At 43.8% G+C, this 25,145-nt stretch overlaps 1 protein-coding gene across 1 annotated transcript in view; it reads right to left on the bottom strand.

The window, feature by feature from the left end:
• The window catches only part of ACE2 (angiotensin converting enzyme 2), a 637,108-nt gene that overhangs the window by 335,237 nt on the left and 276,726 nt on the right, over positions 1-25,145 (bottom strand). Inside the window, exon 7 of the mRNA XM_078657651.1 lies at positions 10,818-10,915. Coding sequence (XP_078513777.1) covers positions 10,818-10,915 — 98 coding nt within the window. The remainder of the gene's footprint in view (positions 1-10,817; positions 10,916-25,145) is intronic.

Here is a 25,145-nt window from a genome sequence, read left to right as displayed (position 1 = left end):
GAGATGGAAGACCAATCTCGACGGAAAGCTAGATCATGTAGGAATATTCTAGGGGCGTTATTAACCCACAGGCCTCTTGGGGCAGATTTAGATCTCAAATATTCGGTCATGATGATCCCGTGTATGGCTGTGCGATTTTGTTCCCTTTTTTTATCTGTTAATGTGTCCCACCTTATGATCAAACACATGGTCTACAAGTAACTCAGGAGGTATATTCCTGTATTTTTATGGAGGGCTTGGATTTTGTCTCAATGATCTAGAGACCCACCATCCCTACCGTTGGATGACCAAATGATAGAATTGTTCATTTACAAGACTTTGATGGGAATCCATCTTTGGACGTTCGGATGCACCTAGAGCTGCTGGTGGCTATGTGCGTTGATATATGCGTTTCCTGTTAATAAATTGTAAGGATTTCTCCTCTGCACCTAAGCGCAGGGCATTGGTTTTTTCACTTATTGGGACACAACTTTGTTCCCCATAGACTCCCAAGTTTCTTTATTATTTCATGTTGGCTAGTAGGGGACATAGCCTGGTTGAGTCTCTAATTTTTCCCTGAGACCCTTTTCCCCCTTATGTTTTATGAATGTGTCCCAATCGTCCGTTTGTGCGAGAGCTTGTGTCAGATCGGCATTCTGAAGCAAAGGTTGTGCGGCTAAAATTTCGTCAATGTCACTCCAAGAGTGACTACATACTGCCCAGCCACCTATTAGGTCCAAAAACTGATCAACAAGAACTGGCGAATTATCACGTCTGGCAAACACGACTGGCCAAAACCAAGGTTTGCCAACAAGCGAACAAAAAACTTAAAAGATGTGTTGGTACACACACGTCCAGTCAAGAAAAAGATCTTGCCAACTACTAGAGACATGAACATGATGCCAATTACAGGACATTATCCCTGTGGGACTTGCGTCGTGTGTAAACTCACTAACACAACTAAAACATTGCAGCTTACAGAATCTTTGGTTTGGACCCAACGACAGCACACCAACTGTAATTCCACTCACGTGGTATATCTGGTGAATTGTCCATGCCATAAAAAGTATGTGATTTACAACAAGGGGTGGTGATGGACAGAGTCTCTGAATTAAGCAGAGTACTCTCACCCAGTCAAGAGATCAGGGCTAGATCCAACACCGTTTTTAGCTCATTGCACCATCCCAGTTTCAGAACCTGGCTGTATGCAAATTAGTCTGTCCCTGGCCCAGTGCATCATGGGAACAGGGCAGACCAGACTACAAAAGCCAATTCTTACACTGGGAAGGAAACAAGCTTCCGGGGACCGGTTTCTGCCATTTCAGGCGTCTTCGGCCCGGCTTGCTTGAATCCTGATGGTGCAATGAGCAAGGGACTCACATCTGAGTATACCCTTCCACGCTTAGGGTGGACAAAATAATTTACAACAAGGGGTGGTGATGGACAGAGTCTCTGAATTAAGCAGAGTACTCTCACCCAGTCAAGAGATCAGGGCTAGATCCAACACCGTTTTTTAGCTCATTGCACCATCCCAGTTTCAGAACCTGGCTGTATGCAAATTAGTCTGTCCCTGGCCCAGTGCATCATGGGAACAGGGCAGACCAGACTACAAAAGCCAATTCTTACACTGGGAAGGAAACAAGCTTCCGGGGACCGGTTTCTGCCATTTCAGGCGGCTTCGGCCCGGCTTGCTTGAATCCTGATGGTGCAATGAGCAAGGGACTCACATCTGAGTATACCCTTCCACGCTTAGGGTGGACAAAATAATTTACAACAAGGGGTGGTGATGGACAGAGTCTCTGAATTAAGCAGAGTACTCTCACCCAGTCAAGAGATCAGGGCTAGATCCAACACCGTTTTTTAGCTCATTGCACCATCCCAGTTTCAGAACCTGGCTGTATGCAAATTAGTCTGTCCCTGGCCCAGTGCATCATGGGAACAGGGCAGACCAGACTACAAAAGCCAATTCTTACACTGGGAAGGAAACAAGCTTCCGGGGACCGGTTTCTGCCATTTCAGGCGTCTTCGGCCCGGCTTGCTTGAATCCTGATGGTGCAATGAGCAAGGGACTCACATCTGAGTATACCCTTCCACGCTTAGGGTGGACAAAATAATTTACAACAAGGGGTGGTGATGGACAGAGTCTCTAAATTAAGCAGAGTACTCTCACCCAGTCAAGAGATCAGGGCTAGATCCAACACCGTTTTTTAGCTCATTGCACCATCCCAGTTTCAGAACCTGGCTGTATGCAAATTAGTCTGTCCCTGGCCCAGTGCATCATGGGAACAGGGCAGACCAGACTACAAAAGCCAATTCTTACACTGGGAAGGAAACAAGCTTCCGGGCACCGGTTTCTGCCATTTCAGGCGTCTTCGGCCCGGCTTGCTTGAATCCTGATGGTGCAATGAGCAACGGACTCACATCGGAGTATACCCTTCCACGCTTAGGGTGGACAAAATAATTTACAACAAGGGGTGGTGATGGACAGAGTCTCTGAATTAAGCAGAGTACTCTCACCCAGTCAAGAGATCAGGGCTAGATCCAACACCGTTTTTTAGCTCATTGCACCATCCCAGTTTCAGAACCTGGCTGTATGCAAATTAGTCTGTCCCTGGCCCAGTGCATCATGGGAACAGGGCAGACCAGACTACAAAAGCCAATTCTTACACTGGGAAGGAAACAAGCTTCCGGGGACCGGTTTCTGCCATTTCAGGCGTCTTCGGCCCGGCTTGCTTGAATCCTGATGGTGCAATGAGCAAGGGACTCACATCTGAGTATACCCTTCCACGCTTAGGGTGGACAAAATAATTTACAACAAGGGGTGGTGATGGACAGAGTCTCTGAATTAAGCAAAGTACTCTCACCCAGTCAAGAGATCAGGGCTAGATCCAACACCGTTTTTTAGCTCATTGCACCGTCCCAGTTTCAGAACCTGGCTGTATGCAAATTAGTCTGTCCCTGGCCCAGTGCATCATGGGAACAGGGCAGACCAGACTACAAAAGCCAATTCTTACACTGGGAAGGAAACAAGCTTCCGGGGACCGGTTTCTGCCATTTCAGGCGTCTTCGGCCCGGCTTGCTTGAATCCTGATGGTGCAATGAGCAAGGGACTCACATCTGAGTATACCCTTCCACGCTTAGGGTGGACAAAATAATTTACAACAAGGGGTGGTAATGGACAGAGTCTCTGAATTAAGCAGAGTACTCTCACCCAGTCAAGAGATCAGGGCTAGATCCAACACCGTTTTTTAGCTCATTGCACCATCCCAGTTTCAGAACCTGGCTGTATGCAAATTAGTCTGTCCCTGGCCCAGTGCATCATGGGAACAGGGCAGACCAGACTACAAAAGCCAATTCTTACACTGGGAAGGAAACAAGCTTCCGGGGACCGGTTTCTGCCATTTCAGGCGTCTTCGGCCCGGCTTGCTTGAATCCTGATGGTGCAATGAGCAAGGGACTCACATCTGAGTATACCCTTCCACGCTTAGGGTGGACAAAATAATTTACAACAAGGGGTGGTGATGGACGGAGTCTCTGAATTAAGCAGAGTACTCTCACCCAGTCAAGAGATCAGGGCTAGATCCAACACCGTTTTTTAGCTCATTGCACCATCCCAGTTTCAGAACCTGGCTGTATGCAAATTAGTCTGTCCCTGGCCCAGTGCATCATGGGAACAGGGCAGACCAGACTACAAAAGCCAATTCTTACACTGGGAAGGAAACAAGCTTCCGGGGACCGGTTTCTGCCATTTCAGGCGTCTTCGGCCCGGCTTCCTTGAATCCTGATGGTGCAATGAGCAAGGGACTCACATCTGAGTATACCCTTCCACGCTTAGGGTGGACAAAATAATTTACAACAAGGGGTGGTGATGGACAGAGTCTCTGAATTAAGCAGAGTACTCTCACCCAGTCAAGAGATCAGGGCTAGATCCAACACCGTTTTTTAGCTCATGGCACCATCCCAGTTTCAGAACCTGGCTGTATGCAAATTAGTCTGTCCCTGGCCCAGTGCATCATGGGAACAGGGCAGACCAGACTACAAAAGCCAATTCTTACACTGGGAAGGAAACAAGCTTCCGGGGACCGGTTTCTGCCATTTCAGGCGGCTTCGGCCCGGCTTGCTTGAATCCTGATGGTGCAATGAGCAAGGGACTCACATCTGAGTATACCCTTCCACGCTTAGGGTGGACAAAATAATTTACAACAAGGGGTGGTGATGGACAGAGTCTCTGAATTAAGCAGAGTACTCTCACCCAGTCAAGAGATCAGGGCTAGATCCAACACCGTTTTTTAGCTCATTGCACCATCCCAGTTTCAGAACCTGGCTGTATGCAAATTAGTCTGTCCCTGGCCCAGTGCATCATGGGAACAGGGCAGACCAGACTACAAAAGCCAATTCTTACACTGGGAAGGAAACAAGCTTCCGGGGACCGGTTTCTGCCATTTCAGGCGTCTTCGGCCTGGCTTGCTTGAATCCTGATGGTGCAATGAGCAAGGGACTCACATCTGAGTATACCCTTCCACGCTTAGGGTGGACAAAATAATTTACAACAAGGGGTGGTGATGGACAGAGTCTCTAAATTAAGCAGAGTACTCTCACCCAGTCAAGAGATCAGGGCTAGATCCAACACCGTTTTTTAGCTCATTGCACCATCCCAGTTTCAGAACCTGGCTGTATGCAAATTAGTCTGTCCCTGGCCCAGTGCATCATGGGAACAGGGCAGACCAGACTACAAAAGCCAATTCTTACACTGGGAAGGAAACAAGCTTCCGGGCACCGGTTTCTGCCATTTCAGGCGTCTTCGGCCCGGCTTGCTTGAATCCTGATGGTGCAATGAGCAACGGACTCACATCGGAGTATACCCTTCCACGCTTAGGGTGGACAAAATAATTTACAACAAGGCGTGGTGATGGACAGAGTCTCTGAATTAAGCAGAGTACTCTCACCCAGTCAAGAGATCAGGGCTAGATCCAACACCGTTTTTTAGCTCATTGCACCATCCCAGTTTCAGAACCTGGCTGTATGCAAATTAGTCTGTCCCTGGCCCAGTGCATCATGGGAACAGGGCAGACCAGACTACAAAAGCCAATTCTTACACTGGGAAGGAAACAAGCTTCCGGGGACCGGTTTCTGCCATTTCAGGCGTCTTCGGCCCGGCTTGCTTGAATCCTGATGGTGCAATGAGCAAGGGACTCACATCTGAGTATACCCTTCCACGCTTAGGGTGGACAAAATAATTTACAACAAGGGGTGGTGATGGACAGAGTCTCTGAATTAAGCAAAGTACTCTCACCCAGTCAAGAGATCAGGGCTAGATCCAACACCGTTTTTTAGCTCATTGCACCATCCCAGTTTCAGAACCTGGCTGTATGCAAATTAGTCTGTCCCTGGCCCAGTGCATCATGGGAACAGGGCAGACCAGACTACAAAAGCCAATTCTTACACTGGGAAGGAAACAAGCTTCCGGGGACCGGTTTCTGCCATTTCAGGCGTCTTCGGCCCGGCTTGCTTGAATCCTGATGGTGCAATGAGCAAGGGACTCACATCTGAGTATACCCTTCCACGCTTAGGGTGGACAAAATAATTTACAACAAGGGGTGGTGATGGACGGAGTCTCTGAATTAAGCAGAGTACTCTCACCCAGTCAAGAGATCAGGGCTAGATCCAACACCGTTTTTTAGCTCATTGCACCATCCCAGTTTCAGAACCTGGCTGTATGCAAATTAGTCTGTCCCTGGCCCAGTGCATCATGGGAACAGGGAAGACCAGACTACAAAAGCCAATTCTTACACTGGGAAGGAAACAAGCTTCCGGGGACCGGTTTCTGCCATTTCAGGCGTCTTCGGCCCGGCTTGCTTGAATCCTGATGGTGCAATGAGCAAGGGACTCACATCTGAGTATACCCTTCCACGCTTAGGGTGGACAAAATAATTTACAACAAGGGGTGGTGATGGACAGAGTCTCTGAATTAAGCAGAGTACTCTCACCCAGTCAAGAGATCAGGGCTAGATCCAACACCGTTTTTTAGCTCATTGCACCATCCCAGTTTCAGAACCTGGCTGTATGCAAATTAGTCTGTCCCTGGCCCAGTGCATCATGGGAACAGGGCAGACCAGACTACAAAAGCCAATTCTTACACTGGGAAGGAAACAAGCTTCCGGGGACCGGTTTCTGCCATTTCAGGCGTCTTTGGCCCGGCTTGCTTGAATCCTGATGGTGCAATGAGCAAGGGACTCACATCTGAGTATACCCTTCCACGCTTAGGGTGGACAAAATAATTTACAACAAGGGGTGGTGATGGACAGAGTCTCTGAATTAAGCAGAGTACTCTCACCTAGTCAAGAGATCAGGGCTAGATCCAACACCGTTTTTTAGCTCATTGCACCATCCCAGTTTCAGAACCTGGCTGTATGCAAATTAGTCTGTCCCTGGCCCAGTGCATCATGGGAACAGGGCAGACCAGACTACAAAAGCCAATTCTTACACTGGGAAGGAAACAAGGAAACAAACTTCTACTCACCATTCACAACAAATGGAGGGTAAGAACTTTTATAGAAACATCCTCCCCTCTGTCTCTATATCCACTCAAAAACGAAGGTATACTTAATAAGACACGCAGACTGAGTGTTTATTTGACCCGACATACAGCCCTCTATCATTATTTATCACTACCGCCTACAGCGGTCGCTTAAACTTGGGGCATTTTTTACGGGTACTATATCAGTCCATTGTGAACCATTAACGCTGTGACAGTGACAACCCAATTTATGTGTCCAAGTGTTTGTGTGTATACAATTACCCCGCAGACATTTATATCGTGCAGCGGCACAGAGGAACAACGTATTTGTTGATCCTTATCATGATTATGGTTTCTAGTGAGTAATTGGCCCATCATTTCTAAATACCCATGTTTTTCAAAAGCATTAATTACATAGTACAACTCATCCCAACCACATGATGTTAACGGAGTTCATAATGGTTGAATGTAACCGCAGTCCTATTTCTATGGCGATGTTTGTTTAAATAGGAAGTAGGAACGACCTCCTTTCGTCCAGGGGCAGAGCCAGCACAGGACGTGGAGACCGTTCCAACACGCGGGTGAGAATGGCGGCGATATACTAAACAAACTCGGAGACGAACTGGTAAGATGCACTGACCCGTTAACCGTGGTCCCCTTGTTCCCCTACCTTAGCTCGGGTTGAGAAAACACCCACGCACCCTGAAGACGAGCGCTAACCTCTCAACCAAGGTAAAGCTTTTTCGTATTTATACGGAGCACACTAACTCGTATTTAAAGCCTAAAATCAGTCATGTAATTTCTTGGGTAACATACATTATAACACTAGAACTATGCCTGCGTATAAATCGCCGCTTCACTGTTGAAGTAGATATCTTTTGTCAGTAGAGTAAAAACTGGCTTAAATTTCCCTGCCGTGCATGTTTTAACCTAGCCATCTGACAGCAACATTGACACAGTAGGAGACGTCTAGAGTAGAGAATGAACAACACTCATGTTTACAAGTAGAATTATCACAGTCTCAGCATTTATCTCTGATTTACTTACTGAGTTTATAGTCACTTATGATGTTGACTGAATATCATAACTACCAAATCATGCATTCTTTGTTTTTTGGAATGTGGCTCACAGTGCTTGGCTTGGACCCGATGTGTCCCCAGTGTTTCCCCCTTCTGTTTTATCTGTTAGATACTCTAAATTACAGAACATAATTAGTGCTATATCAAAATACCCCCCTGAATTTCACAATGTGGTTGTTTGTCTTTTTGTTTCCCTATTCTAGGAAGCGAAACTAACAGTACAATCCAGTGTTGAAAAGACACTTTTTTCTGTAAACTACACAAATGGTGTAAGTACTTATCTGTCTGTCCTGTATGTCCTGACGAATGCTCTATAGACCCGGCTGGGCCAGAAAGAGCAGAAACATGTCGACCGTTTTTGAAAAGATATAAGGTGATTCAGTAACTTGATCAACCACCATATCCAACCCTTTTTAATAACATTACCTCTCCTTTTTATATTAAAGGTTCTTTTTAGGTGAGGCATTGTTTTTTAATTAAAAACTTTTTTCTTTCCTTTACCTTCTCTCTGGGGGTGCCCCTCATTCTCTAGACACTGCTATCCAGACCAGAGGTTGCCTCAGGATGAGGTTGCCTCAGGATGAGGCTGGCATTCAGCACGTAATTGGACACCCGATGACTATGCCATAACGCTAAACGTGGGGCGGATAACAGATATACTCTGCAGGTGGCATCATGGCATTTATGAGGGTGATCCATTATAACCAATGGTTATGAAGCTACAAGTGTCCATTCTCCTTTCTGATTAATTACCTATTACAATGGGTAACTGAATGGACCTCGACTCCTCCTCCCTCGTGTTTGATTACCTGTATGTTGCATTGTAATGACTGAGTTGTAATGGCAGTGCGTTGTAAAAGTAGCCTGCCTTGGCGAGTTGGCAGCAAAGAACGCCTGACTGCTGCAGACTGTCTAAGTGCAGCATGGGAGATCGAGTCCCAACCCTCAAAAGTTGTACCCTAGTATGCTAAACCCAGGAGAGTTGGTTGCTCAAGTGTATCAGCACTTCTAGGGAACCACTGGTATTGCTGTAAACAAAGACCAGTAGACAGGTGCAACTGTTTTTTTTGCTTGATTTCAACTGGACTTCAAAGGACCCCTATATTTGTGGACCATGAGGAGGCCCCAAGAAGACCCTTGTCACCAGATCAGCAGCCTTAGCATCCTTCAGCAGCCTGCATCCCTTGAACGAGAACCACTCTAGTATAAGCTATGGCAGTTTGCCCATAGTGCCTGGAACTGGATTGGAGACTGCTTTGACTGCAAGGTGACTGTATTGCCAAGTATAATTGGCCTTTGTGACCTCCCAGAGTTGGTCACCCACAGCAAGGTGGAGTAGTAGATTACAACTCTATAAAGGTTTTCCAGAGGTTCCAAAGTTAACCGCTAACCATTGTAGTTGCTAATGCTTCTTTGCGTTTCAAGTCAAAAGAAGTGAATTTTTATTTAGGTGATAATTTACATCTCTGGAACCTGTGGTGGATTTTGTTCATTTTGGTGTCTACAAATTGATAAAAATAAGATCTATTTTATAAACTGGTGTAAGATTCTGTTTTTGTCAAGTTTCGGTCTTCAACTGTTTTGGTACATCTAAATGCTTTGCCCTTGTTCCTTTGACAAAGCTTGACTGCTCGAAGCCACAGCTACCCAGGGTTTAGCCAGGTTTTGCAAACTAGCATGACTGGACCCAAGAGGATTTGGGAGTTTACTACACGGTGAGGTCGCACAACCACATCATATAATAAACTGTTTTCCTCACACTATGCATATGCCAAAAGGCGTAATGTTCCATTGGGGATGAAATCCCATAGAACAGCCAAAAGCTTAGATTCGGATACACTACCCTTCAGTACTAGGAGGATAGTCCGGATTTGCACTACTTCCTCTTTGACAGTGTTAACTGTCCGCTTATCTTTGAAACTCTGGGGCTAAGCAGATCACTAAGGGGCATATTAACAAGGGGAGGCAATAATATTATTGCCACTTTAGAGCCCGTTTTCGGGCGAAAAGCGGCGATAATATTATAGCATTATGAACAAGGACACGCTAGCGCGTGTATCATTGCATTAGCGCCCCTTGTCAGCATGCCTCCCATCGCATGGCTAATGAGATGCAAAGGAAGCGTGCCTGACAAGACTCCCTTGGGAAAATATTGCTAACCCAGCTTTGTCATATTAACAACTAGGGTTAGCGATATTTAAAATCACAATAAGTATGCCTTAACGCAGGAATTTAACGTCTGTTTAATTCCTGACTAAGGCATACCTAACATGGGGGGTGGATTGTGTGGCTAAGACCACAGGCCCTATCACCAAGGATATCGCCGTTTTCCATGGTACATCGCTGGAAAACCAGCGATGTTCCATGGAAAACATCGCTATCACTGGAATAATTATCGCCATTGCACTATGCGTTGTTAATACAGCGCTAGCATGCCGATAATTATCTGCGATAGCCGGCGATAAAAATCCTCACTGTAAGAGCGGCCAGCGATATTTATCAGTGCCGCTTGTTGATATGCCCCCAAAACCCCTGCATCTGAGAGGCTATGGAAGGAGAATAACGTTTGATGTTGTTCCACTGTAGCATCACCCAGAGGGCATTACGATTTGGCAGCTGCAGTATAAAAGCCAAATGCACCGGAATGGTAATGTCGGGTCCTATAGGCACCGTGCCAGAAACTCAGAGGGTCTTGGTGCTAGGAAGAAGAGTGTGCAAGACTCATTTGGGAGCACTGCAACAAGAAAGCCTAGATTCTTTCAGGAAATAGTCACCTAGCCACTTCAAAAACTTCAAAAATAACATGATTGTTCTGAGAAATAAATATGTGACCTGCCAACAATTGAAAATAGCTTTTCTTTTAAAAAAAACATAAACTCTAGAGAACATCATTGTGAGCAAACAACAAGCTCCTCAACCCCTGTCCATTTTGTTTCAATATACAATGTGTAGAACAATGAACTGATTATTACTGTATAGATCTGAGAAGCCTTAATCATCTGTCTCCCTCCGTCTGTAGCTGCTCCTATCATGACATTTTTCGCTTCACTCCAATAATTATTTGCCCTAAGCATTTAGCATATTTCTCCAAGTAATAAGATTTCACTCGGTGCTAAATCTGACCCAGACCACATTTTATGAACTCAGTACAAGTAACCTTTCTACTTATGAAAGGAAGATTCCTCAGCAGGTCTTCTGCTAAATACCATGCTTTAGATAAAACATATATGTCCCACTCTTACCTGGTCAATCATAGTGGGTGTCACATCAATGCTTTTCTGGGATGGATAGGGCTCTACGAGAGGGTACAAATTTGTCCAAAACCTCCCCCACATGTCACCTTTTAAGAAATAAAAGTATATATTTAGATCGTTTAGCCTGAATACAATGAGGGGAAATTATTTATGTTTTCCCTCATAAATGTCATTTCTAGAAAATAAAAAGTTTATAAGTTCCATTTCGGTTCAACATTTTTCATAATAAATACCTCACAGAAATGATCCTGATGAAGGAGTTATTTTAGGTGGCTTAAACAGTTTAACAAAAGTACCTAAGTATTGAACTTACCTTCCTTTTGTACAAAGTGTATTCTCATGAAAGGCTCAAAAGGTTATTTATTAATCAGAAAGTAATCCCCTTACATATTCATGTAAATTTAACTCCTAAATTATATTGTTCTATACAGCGTAAAGACAGGAGCATTCGTGTGGAAATGTTGAAATACAGCCTAACTTGACTGTTCATTGAATGCATGAAAGTATGAGGCAGAATCCAGGCCAATTCATATATGACCAAAATAAACATTGAACCGGTTTTGCCTTTCTACAAGTTATTTGTTTCTTCCTAATGTAATGAAGTGTCCCGATAGTACAAACTTTGAGCCCAATTCACAGACATTTTGCTGTTTGAAGGTATGAATGATGGATTTTGAAATTAAGTCAGAAATATTCATGGGTTACTCCAGGATTTCCCCTAGAATTCAAGAGGCTTACTCCAGGGTTACCCCTAGAATTCAAGAGGCTTACTCCAGGCTTACCCCTAGAATTCAATAGGCTTACTCCTGACTAACCCCTAGACGTCAACAGTAAGTCAGGAGTTCGACAGGAGTATGTTGTGGCAAGATCTTTTTGAAATGGGCTTCATATAGGGACTTTTGTCCACCCATCCTCAAATCAGCATCTGTGGTTCCTGACTAATTCTGGATCCACCTAACACATAAAATGGGTTGAGTGGGCAAGAAATGGTTCATTGCTGTAACCGGTTACTAACGCTTATAACAATCCCATCTGCTGGTGCCGTTCTAGAAGCAATCAGTTGGCATTGTGTTTGTCTTCAGGTGCTTAACGTACAAAAATGCATGGAGTCAGAGGAAAGAGTCTAATCTTTTGTGATCATCAGATGAAATTATGGGATGACCATTCCTGACAATTTGCTACAAAGTTAATGCATGAACATTGTTACAAAAAGAGGTGAATAAAAGGATGCTCTATAGTGTGCATCAGTAATTCACTGGATGGCATTACCTCCCGGTAATAGTGTGGGCCTTAGAAAGAGGGACGTAGATGATTGACACCATTAACAATTAAATATAAAAAATATAGATCAACAGGAAAAGAGTACAGAAATATATAGGCTGTTTGAGCTATACCAGTAGAGGTGGCTATGTGCAAACTATACCAATATTTCACTGAGTCCTCACCCCTCAGGTTTCAACAATCCACATTTGTGTTCCTGAATGCTGTCATATTTGGTAAAAGAATATCATTATCTATACTCCAAAATCTATAGGCACACATTTTATTATGTAAACCTTTAACATAGCACTTGGCCATTACTAATATGTACTGGACTATAGTCATGAGGTATAATCTTTTATGGCCAGATTCACTAAGATGCATGTAGGAAACACTTGGACATACATATTCAAGAGGTATAATTCTAGTCTTGATTTACAAAATCAAGAATGGTGTAATTCTGGCCTCATAAATGGGATTAGCGCACCTGTAAATACTGTTTATACACTGGAATTTCTATATAGTTGCTCCATGAGGCAGGCTTGTTACTTTCTGAGGTGGGTCTGTTTGTAAAAGTTAGAAAAACACCCGAAAAATTGAAAGTGTGTAGATAATCAGAAAATATTTGCAAGTAGTTTATCTCCTCAAAAGGTTTAAAATATTTACACCTGTCAAGTAAAGGAGTAAAATAATTATCAGGATTCAAATGGGAAGGCAGCAGAGCCAAATTTGAAGAAATGTTGGAGAATGGTTTTCTGTACAGGGATAATATAATCCTGTTGAAGATAGAAAAAACACCAACAGCAAATTCATCTTTCCGCTCCGATCCCCGCATGAGAATTGTTTACCTTTATATCTGTAAGCCTTAATGGCTACTTGTGAGTATCACTGGGAATCTTCAACAATTATAGTCAGGAATTCTTTGAGAATTCCATAAACATCATAAATGTACTCAAATTTCCATTTATATCAGATTTCTTTGTTCTCCTGCTACTTCATGTAAGTATATATATGGGCTCCGAAATTGAATCCTACTGCTCTTGCAAAACTGTATATGTTATTTGTTTGCACATACTCTAAGTTCTTATTGGAAATATATATTGTTGAAATGTTATCAAATTCTTAGCACAAATATTCCTTTAGCTTCCCAAAATGTTTTAATTGGTTCCTTACCTTTCAGGATAGCAATAGTTATCAGATTAAACATAGCACTGAATTATTTTTTGCAACAGCAATTAGGAGCAGTTATATAAATTATCATACCATTCATGGTGGAAGGAATGGGGTTTGTAATAATCATAAAGTTGATACAGCTGCTGCATATACTGTGCAAGAGAATATTAGACAGATATTTCTGATTACTGTTCCTTTATTATTTAATGACCAATCTTCTACCAAGCTTGTTCTTAATAATGTATTACTTGTATTATTCTATTCCTCTCATTTGCTCTTGTAATCGAATATTACCAGGAATGTATCTATATTAAGATCTATTTTTAATCGGACTCTTTAATTTTCTCTGATATACTACGTATTTTATTTATTTTAATTATATTCTTTTTCTGTTGATTTTCTATATTTCATTTACCACAGTCAGTAACTGTCCAACCAAGTACATGTTTGTTATAATTAATATATTATGTACGTGTTTTTAGGTCGAGACTAGCGCAGCGCGCATGGCTGCTCTGCTTGATTTTATATAAGGGCTTTCAGAAAGCTCACCTTACGCTCGCACACGCTTGTGCGTGTGCGTTTTGTTTTGTCCCAGGTTATTGGCCTTTGCATGCGTCTTTTTAACAAAGACAGCACGCAATTGGCCAAAGGCTCTTTTTGTCCCCCATGTTCACGCCCACGGCCTAATGCTTGCGGTTACGCGCAGCAGCAGCATATGTTTCCAATTATCGTGCCCAGACGCTGGCGCGATAATTGGAAACATATGCTGCTGCTCGCAACCTCGCGCGTACACCAGCATCTCCCGCAGCTCGTTTCGGCCCTGTGTCCATCACTGACTCCTCCCCTTTCTAGTCATTGCTTGTTCCTCTAGGCAGACCATCGATGTGAGGCTTGTCACCGGTGTGATCAACGTATACGGTAAGCTTTTTCCTTGGCCTTTCCCCATGTGGAATTCAAGCTGTGCTACTTGTTTTTCTTATGCCTTCACAGTTACTTTCATTTTAGCAATGTGATTTGGAGCGGACTGATTCCCTGCATGTCGCACGTAATCAATACGTCCATAGAGAGTTAGATATTTTTCCTTGTGGCAGCGATATGTATCGGCGCTGTTGTACCTCGATTTCATAATTTATCCTCGCTTGCAGCAGACGTTCAATGTTTCTGGTTATTGTCTCGTGAGGTAACTTCTAATTCATCTCCTTTCCTGTATGTAATACGGTCCTGTGGGATATGTGTTCCACATCGCGGCTCATCTCTTGCCTCCTGAGTACAGCTGGGTGTTCCGCAAGAGTCTGCATGTTCTTGGAGACCATAGTCCCGCTAGCTTGTACGTCAAGCAGGACCCCCGGCTTTTCGCGATTTTGAGACTGGTAAGTCTCCCGTGAAGTCTGAAGAAGCACGCAACGAGCGCACAATTTTTTGTACTCACCTGTAAAGACAAGCAGCCCTCCGCTACTCCTTCAGGCTGCAATGCTTGGGAGCGAAAAAAAGAGAGTGGCCTCCAGGCCTCTCCTATGTGTGAAGCATGTGAGCTGCTCAGCTAAAACAAAACATCCTTTGGTCTGATTTCATGCCAATGTCAAAGTATTAAACTTTAATGCGAAACCGAGAGGGATACTCATGTAGTTGGTGAATTGCATAAATAAACTGAAAACCATGGGATCAATCCCTGCTTCCCACTCATGACAAAATGATGGGATCCTAGGCAAATATTTCATTTAAGAAACTCCTTTTACTTCATTGCCACAAATGACAGCACATTAAAATACATGAGTTTAGGATGTACACTGTACGAAACCCTCTTGAAATAGACGATGTAGTTTTCATAGGCAATAATGTTGCTCTGTCCTTTAAAAGAATCTAGGTCATATACAGACCTCGGGGTGCTGCAGTGTATTGAAAGGAGTAGGGTGACCAGGCATCATGGATTTGACCGGACAGTCCTGGCTTTTCACCAGCTGTCCGGGCACATTTTAGCAATTTTGGCTCATGTCCTAGTTTTTAGAAGGGGTCAATTCAAACCAGAGAGAAGCACTTATTGGGTGTTCTAAAGCTGTTCTAGTTAGCAGCTGTGAAAAAGATGCAATTTAATTATCAGGTATGATGCTGGTTTTAGAAATTACATTTTATTTATTTTCTTAGTGCTTCTTTTGTGTTCCTATGTTGATAAGAGTTGTCATTCAGTGCAGCAGTGATGTAAAATTGTAATCCTTTTTCTATTTTTGCAAAAATGTCCCGGTTTTTGGTTCACTTGTAAGGTCCCAAAGGCGAGACCTATTGGCTATGCCAATGCTTGTTATATATCTAGATGTTTATTGACTATTCAGTTTTAAGTTTGTTTTTTGCATCTCTTTTAAATACCAATACAAAAATGTAAATACAAAAGTTATTCTCAATGTAAACATGCGTGGACAGTTATAAAACTCTGATTCAATAATTTTGGTTACTTCTTTTTCGTCTTTCAACACAGGAAATGCCGGTAATTCGTTTTAGCTGTCTGAATTTAATGTAGTCTATGTCTACAACATGCCAATATTACAAAACATAGTTTAAAAGAACAAATGGGTCATTTACATGTAGGTGGCAAAGAGACAGCTTCCAAAATATGTCAGGTGAACCCTTGATAGTAATTTCACACATCTTTCACCTTATTTAGAGATCAGAGGATTTTTATGATTTTTCGACAACTAGAAGCATTCACAATAAACTTTTGGTAATGCGCATTTAGAGTTCGGGGTTTTAGGAAGTAACATGTAAGCAGACACGACAACTGCCACCGACATGCCCTTGGGTCAGCCGTCTCGCCAGTTACTCAGTATCACAGCCAACACCTGCCCATGCTGGCAACACTGGTGCAGGTCACCTCAAACCATGAAGTGGGAAGTGCATCATGATACTGGTCAGGTGCATTCACCTTTCTTGGATCCTTTGCTTGCGTTTATGGGTCCAGTCATATAAGAAAGACTGAATTTTTGTGCCGATAAATTTCCATTTTTTTGCCGCTAAATTTGCAAATCTTTGCCGCAATAATCTGATGGGGTCTGGAAAGTGTGCTGGCTGGTTAGCGCCATGTGGCACATGTTTTGCAGCTCCTTTTCTCCTGCCACTCCAGCCAAATGTGTTTGCACCATTATACAGTCAGATCTTCTATACCTATTCAGAAGTGGTTTTACATTAAGCCACAAGATGAAGCCACTTAACTCATACTAAACATTTAGAAACTTAAAATAGTTTGAAATATAAAACAAATAGCGTACCGTCTTCCTCTCGAGTGCATTCTGTGTGTGCCAGTGCCACCTTACACAAGGAACAATCAAACTCCATCATATCATATGTTGCTATTTAGACCCCCCTCAAGGCTGTGCCATCTTTAAATATCTCTATTATCTTTAAAACCATCAAAGTGAACCCGTCTGTCTAATGTGCCTAAAACCTGTTTCACTCTAGAGGATCCATTTCTGCCTGCCGGAAGGGACTATGGCAATATTGCACCTTTTGATGCAGCATTACAGGGGATCAGTAGCCTTATAATGTACTTTCCATGTTAGTGATTCAAGAATGTAAATTTCTCTTTCTCCTGACATTAACTTTGTTCCGATTTAGGGCCTGACTTAGAGTTTAGTGAACAGGATTTACTTTGTCTGGGGGTCAGAGTAAAGTACTCGGTCGGCCTGAGGGAATACCCACCCGCCAGATTTAGAGATGCTTGCTGGCCCAGTGGACATCTCTTGCATTGGCAAGAACCGCCATCACTACAGCTCCTGTCAATGCATTGAAAGTTTGATGGATGGCTCTGTCAACATAATGGACCTATTCGGAAAAATGTTTATATATTTTTTTTAACCCTTTGCGTGCGTTCGTCGGACAATGGCTGTCGCGAGCACTACCTCGGTAGTGCTGCGAACATCCGTTGGCCTTCGCGGCCCTGCCCACTTCGCTAAACCGCCGCACTGTGGCGGAATTGCTGCCGCGGTAAAGCGGTTAAACACAATCCCAAAGCAGGATTATGGGTTAGAAGAAAAAAAAAAGCAATGATCCCCTCATTATGGGAGTTTTTGCCTATGATTCAGGAGTCGTTTAGGAGTTTTCACTGCCGCTTACCGCCAGGTTTTACCTGGCAGTGACGATCAGTGAAACCTTGCATTTGTTTGCCCACTCTAAATGAGGAGGGCAGACAAATGTTGGAACCTCCGGTAGCCCTTACTTTGTCAAGCCTTCGGAGGTGTATGTCGGTGGTGGAGATGGAATAGTCTCCGCCATCGACATACTGAAGGTCTGCCGGACTGTAAACGAGACAGGCGTGGAGGCTTCTCCGGTGCCCTTGCAACAGAAAACCTTCCTTGCCAAACTCTAAATCAGGCCCTTACTCTTCTTCTTCCTTGTGCTCTCTGAATCTTATACACTTAACGTATTCACTTCTTTTTACACTTATTTCCCCCTCTGCTAGTCCCAATCTAATTCATTTACTTGGATTTCTTGTCATATTTCATGGTGATTATAAAAGGCAAGGGCAAGAGAGGTCTCAGTCTGGGGTGTCACCTCCTTCAAGCAGAGGAGTGTTACCCCACCTAAATTACCTCCAAAGTCCCATAGATGGAAAAAAGAACAGTAATTTATTACCATTTTATTTTTCGTTGCCTGTCAAAAGCAGATCTTCGGTACAAAAGGGGCCTGCCAAGTGACATCAGCTGGGAGGAGGGTGGGCTGTTGTGCACTGTTCACAGTGCGCATGTCTTTTTGGCCAGCCATCGTGCTATGGCCAGCCGCATGCGCACTTTAAAAATCTCTAACCCAGCTTTATTAAGCTGTCCCCAATACTCTCAGCAAGGATCAAAGAAACTTAGAAAGTACAAGTCCCATCTGTGACAGTTGCCATGATATGTATGGCCCATTTGCCTGAGGACGATTCCAGTTCGCTTGGTTTATTCATAAGGATATGTGATGTGGAGATTTTGAAGCATATTTTAAGTCCTGTTCTACATTTTTTTGGTGGGACTCTTGCTAAATATCGCACCAACTTTCAGTCCCTTTATATTTCATGTTTATACCCTGGATGAGTAGGAAAGGCATGATAAATCTGATCTATGCATTGGATTTATCATATTGACTTGCATATTAGCTGTACATTGTAGTTTGTAACATTTTCATAAAAGAAGGTCGCTAAGGTTTTTAATGCAGAAGTACGGACCAATGGAGAAGACATGAACGTTATCTTTTTAAATGCAAGTGAAGAAAACATTCCTTGTACATTGTGCGACTATGGAAAACATTTGCCCTCAATTGCAGCTGACTTACCAAAAGTTCAGCTGGCAACCTTATGGTACAAATTATTATATTTTCCATTTACAGCTCGGGCCTGGTCAGCAGGCCCCATCTACTCCAGAAGTCAAATACCGGACGTCTAGGCAGAAAAATGGGTAGAGCAGCAAAAGATAGATTTTCTCACAGTGCATTATTGTCAGGAGGCAGGGCTTACCTTTAGGGTTAGGGGAGAGCAACGGGAACCTGAGCTGTGTGCGCTTCAACGGTAGAGAGGTTCGCAGTATGCATTGAGTGTTGACGCAGCTGGCGAATGGCTATGAGCTTATAATGGCTATGTGACGCTGCTCATACAGAATCTAAAGTTCCAAGGAATTCTGGAACTCTCACAAGGTTTGAATATAGAATCCGCCATCTTGTATTGCCAGTTGTAACTGCCCTGATGTTCCAGGGCATCCTTCCTAGGAAATCGAGTAACAATGTTGCTGCAGCCAGAATCATCGCATTGTCAATTTGTGGTTCATGTTGGAGGAACAATACCTTCTTTGAGAGTTTGCTCGGAAGGCATCCATATTACAGACAAATACTGTAGGAGCAAGTTGTTTGGAAAACAAACATGAAACACTTTCTTGAATTCCACTTTTATAGCCAACCAAATATCAGGAATATGTTTTCATTCTTTTATGAAGGAACACAAAGGCTTCTATTGTGAAATCACTATTGATGATGATATATGTGTATATAATATGAATTCAAGTACAAGAGATGTTAAGTAAGTGATATACATATGGATGTTAATTACTTTTAAGCTGTGGCAAAGACAGTTCAAAAACTGAGTTAATAAATATTAGAAGCTGTGTACGTAAGAAGTTAAAGGTACTCATCCTGCCAATAAGTAAGGAGTTTAATCAAATTTTCAGTGGTCATTTAATATCTTGTTGAATTTCAGTTTCAGAAAAGTCAGCTTCATACTACAGACACAGAGAGTTGGTGACACAAAAAGGTATATCTTTCACTACTGAAGTTAATGCAGGATACTTTTAGAAAATTACTAAAGCTTTACTGTTTGTCGCTAGCTATCCATATCAATCTGTAGATGTCATGACCCACTAGAGTATCAAAACACATAGTTACTATCTGGCTCACATGTCGTAGTGTGTATTGTCAGTAGTGATTGTGGTAGTGTGTGGAAAAATGCATTGATCCCATGTGATTCAGGGTACATCATTGCCACTTTTTGGCATTTATTGCCTTTTGCTTAGGTTCCTCGTCGGTGAAAGTTATAAATACTGACATTTAACTATCTGGCGCTAAACCAGTATCTACTTCTGGTGAAGATCTGGTTTATGATAAAATGAACAAGGCCAAAGTGGCAGATAAAGTTGGAAAAACCTTGACTGCTTTTAACATTCTATAGTTTATTGGAGGTACTCACAGATCTCATTCTAATTTTGACTCGAGTGTATTACATTGGTTATTCAAAGGGATTCCTGTAATATTTCATAACCAACTTTTAAAGGATAGCACAACTTAACATTTTGTTATAGCATGTTCGGTCATCCGAAGCATCAGCCCGAACAACTAACTCAACAACCTACAGAAGTAATGGTGACTATGCTCTCAACCACGTTTTGCATCTTTCTTGATTAGAAATATTGGTGGGGATGTAGAGGGTCTTGTCTCCTTTTGCTCTTTTTTAACAGTCAAAGTGTTGGGTTGCTCAACCCAGAACCAGGGATTGACTGTCCTAATCTGGTATCCATCTATTGATTAAAAATCTAATAAATATGTAAGAATCCCAAGATGCAATAGACTTTCAAACTGGGCTATGGACAATTTTTACAATATGCTAATATTGCAGCCATAGCACAGCAATTGTGGCTTACATTTATGGAGGCACCTGCCTCCACACAGACGTTATTGACTATGCTTTTAATGGCCAGTGGTCGTAATCTCATAACCCATTTATATTGTGCTCTACGAGCAGATAGATGTATAGTCCTCTCCTGCTTGAAGATGCCTGGCAGCAGGTATGTGAGGAACCCATTTCCCCTAAAGATTGTCCAAAAATTATTTCAGGGGTACGTACAGTGGCATTGTGCGTGAGATTCAAACGTACACCTTACTACATGATACATATTGCATACCCTTCTCCTAGGTGGCTCCACACGATAAATATCCTGACCGGTCACAGGGCTGTGCCTGATGTCGGGCAACAGTAGCACACTTGATATATATGGTTTGGCATTGCCCAGTTGTAGGGGAATATTAGAATGCTGTTCTAGAACTTATTGGGCACTCGTCTGGCTGGGCGAACAATGCATTTTCGGCCTCCTTCCTAATATCCCCAGAAAGAAACTGATATATGAGTCTAGCCAAGACAAGAAGCTTTTTGCCTTCAGTGCTTTCAATCTCTTGAGTCGGGAAGCGGTCAAGATGGGCCTGCACAATCAATGATCAATGCCTAGAATGGCTAATCACGTTCACTTACCTTTGTTTGGGTGTCCCTAGCCAGGTCATTGAAAGCTTTAAAATTACAGTCTATAAAAATGTTATCCATGTTTGGTGATACAGCAGAACACTGGGACATCCACCAGCACCTTGTCAAAATGCAGCACCTTCATAAAATTCAAGTTGCGAAGACCTTCCATTGGTAGCTCCTATATGGGTAATCCAAATCACAGTAAACTTCCTTGGTTTGACCCCTTAGCAGTGTCCTCTGATACTGCTAATGCCCTAGATCAGCCACAAAACAAGAACGGGCCATTTGAAGGCTGTAATGGCAACCAACATAACATGAGTCATCTATTGAAAGGCACTTTCTCCTGGTTCTTAAAAATTAACATTGTCTTGGTTGACTGTCGTGTGATTCCACTGCCTTCATTGAGACTGCTCAAGTTTTTATTTATATATAAAACTCTATTTCTCTTGTCTAATTTTGGTGGTGTCTGGTTCACACATTGTTATCTTTTTCATAAAACCTTGTTTGGTCCATGTAACTCATCTCTTAATAGTATTACATTATGAAAATGGATTTTTAGTTAGTGAGGATGTGAGTGCTTCCCAAGAAATAATTCCAAAATCCTCCATCAGGGAAAGCCTGAAGCATTATCCAACAAAGTTATTTTGAACTCGGACACCTTTACTACAAGGTCTCGCTGAGTTTCAGGAGCATCTTCTGCTTATCATTGTAAGGCTCGCAGAACCTTAGGGGCAGCACATAGGGGCCAAGACTCACTCCAGCAGAAGCCACCAGAAGAGTTAATTCCAGGTTGGGTTATTGCTGGTCATCGCAGAAAAAGGGCCTCATGCAGCTTACTTGTCTATGTAGTCAATTGACCCTTGGAGTCCACTTCTTATTTAACCCCTTGCATGCGCATGATGAAACCACGCCATCATGAGCCACGGGCGGCGTGTGCTCATGACGGCGTGGTTCATTCATGCGGCTGCCGCTCCACCCACACTGCATTAATTACCCGCCTGTGCGGGCGAATTAATGAGCGGGTGGGGCCGTGATGGACCACGCCGTCATGAGCACACGCCGCCTGTGGCGCATGACGGTGTGGTTCAGTCATGAGCATGGAAGCGCCGCGCACACCCCCTACCCGCACCTGCGCCGCAGCAAAATAGATGGCTATGCACAAGGGATTATTTTAGAAGGCCTAATTTGAAAAAAGTTTATGGTTAAAGTGGGATCGTGAAAAAGTTTGCCAGAATTTTCAAGTGAATAAAGACGTGTTCAGCGTCAGCTCCCTAATAATCGGCATGAAGACATTTGCTTCAGGAAACAGAGAATGTAGCACTTTTTTGTCACTGCACATGATTTATTTTGCTTTAATGCTGCTCTGGCTGAGGAGATAGTTTGAGGTAGTTCAGCAGGTGAACTTCATGTCTGCTCACCAAGAGGATCAGACTGGAGTAGAAAATAGCAAACACAATAAGATGATCGACAGAGTGCTGAAACGTTTCAGACACTCACCCCCAGTCACAGATCTGGGTTTAATCTATCATTGTTCTGCTCACTAAGCCACCCCAGTTTGGACCCAGCAATATGCAAATCACTCTTGCCCCTGTTCCTCATGGGAACAGTCCAGCCCGAACTGTCAGGCCAGGTCTTCCCTAAGCTGGAAACAAGCATCTGGGACCGGTTTCAGGGCATCACCCCTCATCAGCCAGGCTAAATTGAATCCAGTGGCGCAGTGAGCCCGGGACCCACGTGTGGGCATACCCTTCCCACTTAGGGTGACAAAAGCCAAAGGAACACATGATGGACGGAGTTCTGAACAATGCAAACATTCACCGCCAGTCACAAGGATCTGGGTTTTGTCCAACATTCTTTTGCTCACCACACCACCTCAGTTTGGACCAAGCCACTCAAATCAGTCTTGACCCTGTTCCTCATCGGAACAGTCCAGTCCGAACTGTAAGGCCAGGTGTTCCCAAGACCTGAAACAAGCATCCTGGGACCGGTTTTGGAGCTAACTTGAATCCAGTGACAGAAAATAGGCCTGCCACCAAAATAAAAGTGTCTCCCATTAGTGAATCAGACAGCTGCAAAAAGTAGCCCACATTTCCAAACCAGGACAGTTTTTTCATTGTATTGGAGACTGCATGCATTTGTGCTTTTTTTGCAGGCAATGTTTGTGGTAAAATCTGAGAAATCAGCAATAAAACCCTTCCACTAGGCCATAAAAACAGACTCGTGAACAGTAAAAAAATACACAGCCCTCCCACTGACATGTCAGACCAGCCCTTCTGGAGCTGTCAGATTTCCCTGTAGGCCAGTCCGAACCTGTTCACCAATAAGACGGGTTCGGATGGACGAAAAATGTATTTCTTTATATGTGGCACTGCGGTACAATTCTACAAAAGTTCACTGATTTGTTGCAATTACCACATAAGTAAAAGTAAAAAATGAGGTAAAGGGAGATAGATACACACAAACATGAACTGCCTTTTTTATTAACAATCCCGCCAGTTTGCGTGGTTCTCCCTGGATGTAGTTTTGCCAGAAAGAACTGCACAACCTGTGAAACGCCTGATATCTGTCACTGATGCCTAGGAACCGAATTTAGGAGTTTTGCAGCCCAACTTTATTCCTCAGTAATATTAAAACAAATTGGTGGGTGTAGGACTTGGCCCTTTCCCCAGAATTTGTCGTTTTTTTATTCCTTTAATTTAGGGTGCCCCCTATTGTAACATAAGGGTATAGGCCTTGTGTAGTGAAGAAAGCCCTATGTATGTCAAACTAATGTAAAGGTGCAGGTGCTTACTTCCCCTAACATGGCCGCCACTGACCCCTGCTACTGCAGCGTGGTCTTTGTGGGCGCATTCTAGTAGTCAGGAGCTGGCTAGAACCCTCAAACAATGTATCCATACTAGCCTGCCAGCCTGTCCATAGCCATAATGGTGGAACCTCCTAGAACCTCCTGGAACCTTCTGGAACAGGTGAGGTGGCACCAACTGCCACTGCCAACTGTCAACTGGGACTAAATAAGGAAAGGGAGGGAAACTTTCCTGTCAGACTGAGGGAGCACAGACCTGGGGGTGAACCTACGCAGGAGCTTTAGGCAGTGGGGCCTAGACAGGGACCTATGACACTGGTAGAGACAGAGCCTAGGTGCTGCCTATCAAGTGTTGAGGGATCCTGAATTTGCCCCCCTGACCTGGCCCGGCGGAAGGGGAACCCCAGGTCTGCTTGAAGGGAACTGGCGGAGGAGACTTGATATCAACCATCAACTTCAACATCCCCCCCCTTCAAGGAACCCAGAGACTGTAATTTACAAGGGCGCAAGAAATATAAAGCGCCAAGAAGAAACCAAATCACCACAGGACTTTTGAGAAATCAACCAGGTATTGGCGCTGTAACACTCCCTGCACTCCCTGACGCCACCTGGGATCCCTTTTTCTGGATTGCCACTGTTGTGTGAACTGTCCTGTGGAACCTGTTGATCTGACTCCAACTAATATAAACTGTCTGCTGGCAAAGCGCTCTTATTCCCTGGCGCTAGCACCCTGCACTACCTGTCCTGAGGAAAGTGCCCCACTGAAGTGAATGCTAAGCGCTATCTCTGCGTAGCGCTAGCCTCCTGAACTGCTAGCCTGACTGAATTGCCTGAGGCTCAAGCACTGTAACTGCCTGCAGAAGCGCTAGAACCCTGAAGCGCTATGACTGCCTGAAGTGCTGTCCTGCATCATTTGAACTGGCTAATTTACTTCAGCTTGCTGAACTGGACAGAGCGCTGTGTCCCAGGCGCTATCCCTCCGATCACCTGCTGAAGAGCTGTGCCTCCTTGAGAAGCGCTTATGTCCTGCAGACTGTTGGGCCCTGAAGCGCTATACTCTTAAAGCGCCACGAAGCTCCTGGGCGCTATTCCTGCCTGAAGCGCTTTTGCCCTGATGAGCGCTGACTCTGCCTGAGACGGCTGTTGTGCCTTCAAGCGCTGTCGCCCCCAGAGAAGCACTGCCATTCGTGACCTGCTGACTGAGCCCAGCGCCGTGAAACCCCTGGCGCTAGGCCCCTTTGAAGAGCGCTGTGATGCCCCTACAACTGACACCAGAAAGCCATTACCAGCACTGTTACTGCGAAGCGTTGTGAACCTGAGAGCTCGGCTGCTGCCTGGG

Source organism: Lissotriton helveticus, chromosome 8, assembly GCF_964261635.1.
Source record: "Lissotriton helveticus chromosome 8, aLisHel1.1, whole genome shotgun sequence".
Lineage (NCBI taxonomy): Eukaryota > Metazoa > Chordata > Amphibia > Caudata > Salamandridae > Lissotriton > Lissotriton helveticus.
This window is presented reverse-complemented; position numbering and strand designations above follow the sequence as displayed.